The 5,018-nt window shown below is 51.4% G+C and overlaps 1 protein-coding gene across 1 annotated transcript; it reads left to right on the top strand.

Annotated features, from left to right (window-relative positions):
* Positions 1-332: 332 nt before the first annotated feature.
* Positions 333-3,509, top strand: Drd5 (dopamine receptor D5). Its single transcript, XM_020178366.2, has one exon. The coding sequence runs from the start codon at positions 333-335 to the stop codon at positions 1,767-1,769; it is 1,437 nt and encodes a 478-aa protein (XP_020033955.2). The 3' UTR covers positions 1,770-3,509.
* Positions 3,510-5,018: the final 1,509 nt, after the last annotated feature.

Here is a 5,018-nt window from a genome sequence, read left to right as displayed (position 1 = left end):
GGCCCCCGCCCCCTCGGCGGCGGCTCGCTCTTCCTCTCTCCGACGCCGAACCAGACACACGCTGCGGCCACCGCCACCTCTGCTGCCGCCTGGCGCGCTGCTGGCTCTAGGGCGCAGTCCCGGCCGCCCGCGGGCACTAGCCGCTTCCTGGCCCGGCTCAGGACAGCCACCGCTCCGGGGCTCGGAGCAGCGCACGGTGAGCGTCCCTCGGGGCTCGGGGTCTTTTCGCTGTGGGGCTCTGCGCACCCCCTGGGGTGCCCGATGGGGCCGCCTGGGGGGCGCAGGGCTGAAGTTGAGACTGCGCGCGGCGCGCGGGTACAGCCAAGCCAGGCATGCTGCCGCCGGGGCGCAATGGCACTTCGTACTCGGTGCGCTCCGGGACTCAGGAGCAGCTGGCACAGGGGGGTGCCACGCGGGGTTCGGCGGGGACAGCGACGCTGGGGCCCGCGCAGGTGGTCACCGCCAGCCTCCTGACAGTACTCATCGTCTGGACCCTTCTTGGCAACGTGCTGGTGTGCGTGGCCATCGTGCACAGTCGCCACCTGCGCGCCAAGATGACCAACATCTTCATCGTGTCTCTGGCCGTATCCGACCTTTTCGTGGCGCTGCTGGTCATGCCTTGGAAGGCGGTCGCCGAGGTGGCCGGTTACTGGCCCTTTGGGGCGTTCTGTGACGTGTGGGTGGCCTTCGACATTATGTGCTCTACCGCCTCCATTCTGAACCTATGCATCATCAGCCTGGACCGCTACTGGGCCATCTCCAGGCCCTTCCGCTACGAGCGCAAGATGACCCAGCGTGTGGCCTTGGTCATGGTGGGCTTGGCCTGGACCTTGTCCATCCTCATCTCCTTCATTCCGGTCCAGCTCCATTGGCACAGGGACAAGGCGGGCTCCTGGGGCGGGGTGGACTTTCCATCCAACCAAGCCAATGGGACTTCCTGGGAGGAACCCGGGGAGCCTGAGGTGAGGGCAGAGAATTGTGACTCCAGCCTGAACCGAACTTACGCCATCTCCTCTTCGCTCATCAGTTTCTACATCCCGGTGGCCGTCATGATCGTGACCTACACGCGCATCTACCGCATCGCGCAGGCGCAGATCCGCAGGATCGCCTCGCTGGAGAGGGCCGCGGAGCACGCGCAGAGCTGCCGGAGCCGCGCGGCCTGCGAGCCCAACACCAGCTTGCGAGTTTCCATCAAGAAAGAGACCAAGGTCTTCAAGACCCTGTCGGTGATTATGGGGGTCTTCGTGTGCTGCTGGCTGCCCTTCTTCATCCTTAACTGCATGGTTCCCTTCTGCAGCGGTGGAGATGCAGAGGGCCTCAGGGCCGGCTTCCCCTGCATCAGCGAGACCACCTTCGACGTCTTCGTGTGGTTCGGCTGGGCCAACTCCTCGCTCAATCCCATCATCTACGCTTTCAACGCCGACTTCCGGAAGGTGTTCGCCCAGCTGCTGGGCTGCAGCCACCTCTGCTCCCGCACCCAGGTGGAGACCGTGAACATCTGCAACGAAGTCATCTCTTACAACCAAGACACCGCCTTCCACAGAGAGATCGCAGCTGCCTGTGTCCACGTGATCCCCAACGCCGTGGAACCTGGCGACGGGGAGGTGGACAATGAGGAGGAGGAGGAGGGCTCTTTCGATCGTATGCCCCACATCTCTCAGCAGTCCCCACATGTTGACCCCGCAGCTGAGTCTCTCTGGGAACTGGACTGTGAAGGGGAGATTTCATTAGGCAAAATCATACCTCTTACCCCAAATGGATCCCACTAAACTGCGTAAGAAACACCCTCGTGGGTGTGTGTAGTGCGCCTGACATTTACACGCTCACACACAAATATACACATTTCCAGCCTGCTCAGTTCCTCCCGTGTTTCTGAGTCACCGTGTAGTAACCCAGGTGCTTAGAAACCTCACCTATCGATTCTTACTTAGCTTAACGAGTTGGCAGAGGAAGTTGCAATAAATAGTCAAATATAACCCAGCCCAGTGGAGACCGCCAAGTGTTCCCATTAGAGAGTGGAACCTGGTCCTTTAAGAAATCCTCTCCCTTCCCTCTGAAAGCCTTGGCATGTTCAGTGACTTATTTGTGTTTGGGCTGGTTTTTAAATGACACGTTCAGTGCCTAGGTGGTGATGATGGTGGCGATGGTGGGGTGGGGGCTGGCCTCCCTGTCTCCGCAGTTGCTGCTGTCTGTGCAGGGTCTGTCTTTGCTGTAGAGGAAGAACCCTTCCAGATTTATTCTGTGTCTAAAAAACACAATTTACGCGTGCTGTGGGGTGCTCATCTTTGCTTTGGCAGGTTGCTTTTCAGGATCACTGCTGAGAAACCATGAGCTCTTCTTTTAAAAAGCAGCAAGGATGTTTGCTGGGTGGAGATGCACACACGTTTTTTTAACAGTTTGACTTTAAAGGAACACACAGGACAAAGGACCTTGAAGAGATTCTGATATTTAAGATTTCTTTTTCTAAGATGTACACATCTAGAGTGTGTATTGAAAGCTGGTTTCATTGCCTCAGGATCAGACATGAACTTCTCAAGGCTGGAACGGAATATTTTTTCTCCCTTGGAAACTTCTTTAGAAAACTATGTGAGACAGTGCTCTTGATTCCTGCACAGATGCTAACAGTTTATTGTAAAGATTGTTTGGAATAACCGCTCGGTCTTTCTCCATCTTCAGTGTAGAGTGTGTTTCAGAGTGACATTGCTGTGCTAAATCATGTTTCCTAAGGGCTTTGCAACGTGAGTCAGTGTGCTTTAAAAAGAAATCCCACTTTGCAACAGGCGTTTTTATTTGCAGACAATAGCAAAAAGGAGAATGTATTTTAGCTGAAATATACAAAGGCAGAGTAACATTTGAATGAACTTGAAATTGGGAAATCTATAGGTTGAGATGCTCAACCAAAAAGCCAAACTAACACCGTCTACTTGTTTTTCCTCTGCAATGTGCAGAGTGAAGTGTATTTGATATCAACACGATTTCGGGTAAGGACTTATTACTGTTAGACCTAAATGTAAAACTTAATGAAAGCAGATGAAACATGAATATGCAATTTCTCACGGGTAGTCGCTGCCTGGGTGACGTCTTATCAAGGGCAGCTCAATCAATTTTGGTCTTCTTAAGGATAATTTCATTGTCAGTCTTCTGAACAACCATGTCTTGTTCAGTGGAAAATGTGTAGTGTCTGGCACGTAGCACTTAATAAATATTTATTGAGTGGTGATTTCTGGAGGCTGGAAGCAGATCTGATTTGGTATATTAATTTTAATATATGATTTCATCACACTGATACTGAAATTTGAGGTCGGTTTTCTTTTTTTCCCTCTGGCAGTATTGGGGTTTGAACTCTGGGCTGCACACTTGCTGGGCAGGTGCTCTACCACTTGAGCCACTCCCCCAACTCTTTTAACTTTAGTTAATTTTGAGATAGGGTCTCTCAATTTTTGCCCAGACTGGCCTTGGACCCCAATCCGCCTACCTACCCCTCTTGTAACTGGGATTGCAAACATGTACCACCACACCTGCTTTGTTATTTGAAATTGGATCTTGCTAACTTTTGTTGCCCAGGCTGGGCTTGAACTGTGATCCTTTTATCTGTAACTCCCAAGTAGCTGGGATTACTGGTGTGAGGTACAGCACCCAGGTTGGGTTCAGATTTTGACTTCTTATAAACTAACAGCTAGGCAGTCTATTAGGGCCACATCGGGGGCAGTGAAAATTATACTGCTGAATGTTTTGGGAGATGGCTGTGTGATCTTGAGTGAGCCTATTAACCTCTCTGGGCCTTACTTTCTGTCTACGCTTAGAAATCAAGGGACTTGTACTAGATCACTGTCTACCATATTGTGCTCTGTGATGCAAACGTTAACGGACAGACTCTATGGTGAAATAAATTCAGCAAACCAGGCTCAATGCCTGTTTTCTCTACAGGGCTTCCTACAGCTATTTCTCAGCATTATGAATTTCCAAATTGGGAGCGGGGGTGGGGAGGGTGGGGGTGGGGTAGGGGTGGGGGGGGATTCTGCATTGTTTCTCAATGACTTTGACCTCGTAAATTCATGTTTGATTGAATTCCTATGTCTGTTCTCTACAGGGAGCACAGTTTGAGAAACTCGAATGTAACTTATCTGGAAGACTTTAAAATCCAGCTATTCTTTTCTGAAGAACAGGTTGTTATAAGCAAAACCTTTCAGAGCAAATGCTGTCCTAGCCTCAGTTTAAATAAGTTCTGTGTTATGGAAAATGTTTTATTTGAGGACTTTGGAATTCCCTTCTGTAAATATCACCCATCAAGTGTTATAATTATTTACATATCCTATGTGCTCGCCACCATCCTAGATGCTGGGAGTGCAGTCATCCAGCACATTCTCTGTGGTGTCATGCTTTAGTGGTAGAGACACAAGCCAGTCAACGAGGCTGTTGCCTCCTGTATTGTGTTGGTCTCCTGACCAGGCAGTGACAACGGCCGTGATGCACCAGCGGCAGAGTGGAGAAGCAGCCATTGTGTTTAGGTGCTTGGGAGGCCTCTCCGCAGAGTCATGATGAAGAAAGACCGGATGAAGTGCAGGTTGGGGCAATGGTAAAATCTAGGAGGAAGAGTGGTCCAGGCAGAGGGAAGGCCAGGTGCAAAGCCCAGGAGATGGGTTGTGCTTTGCACACCTGGAGAAGAACATGGTGGTTAGTGTGGCGGGGAGGTAAGAGAGGTAAGAGAGGTAAGCATGCAGGGTCAATGTGAACGGCAGCAGTGCTAACAGCGGAGCCCTGTAGCCCCTCATCCGTGCAGGAGCTGACACACGCACTAATTCCTTTGACCCTCACAGCCCTGAGATGCAGGCGTTTTTATTACTTCCACTTTGCAGGTATGGAAATGAAGGCACTGGTAGCTACGTAACTCGCTCAAGGTCACATAGCTTATAAGCTGGCAGAGCTAGACTTGAACCAGGCAGCCTAGCCCTGGACTCTTTAATCTTAACTGTCCTTCAGTGATGAGAGGGGTTGCCTGGCATTTCCAATCAGCAAGT

The sequence above is a fragment of the Castor canadensis genome, chromosome 9 (assembly GCF_047511655.1).
Source record: "Castor canadensis chromosome 9, mCasCan1.hap1v2, whole genome shotgun sequence".
Taxonomy (NCBI): domain Eukaryota; kingdom Metazoa; phylum Chordata; class Mammalia; order Rodentia; family Castoridae; genus Castor; species Castor canadensis.
This window is presented reverse-complemented; position numbering and strand designations above follow the sequence as displayed.

Coding starts and splice junctions, on each gene's coding strand:
- Drd5 (XM_020178366.2), top strand. CDS start 333: ATGCTGCCGCCGGGGCGCAATGGCACTTCGTACTCGGTGCGCTCCGGG.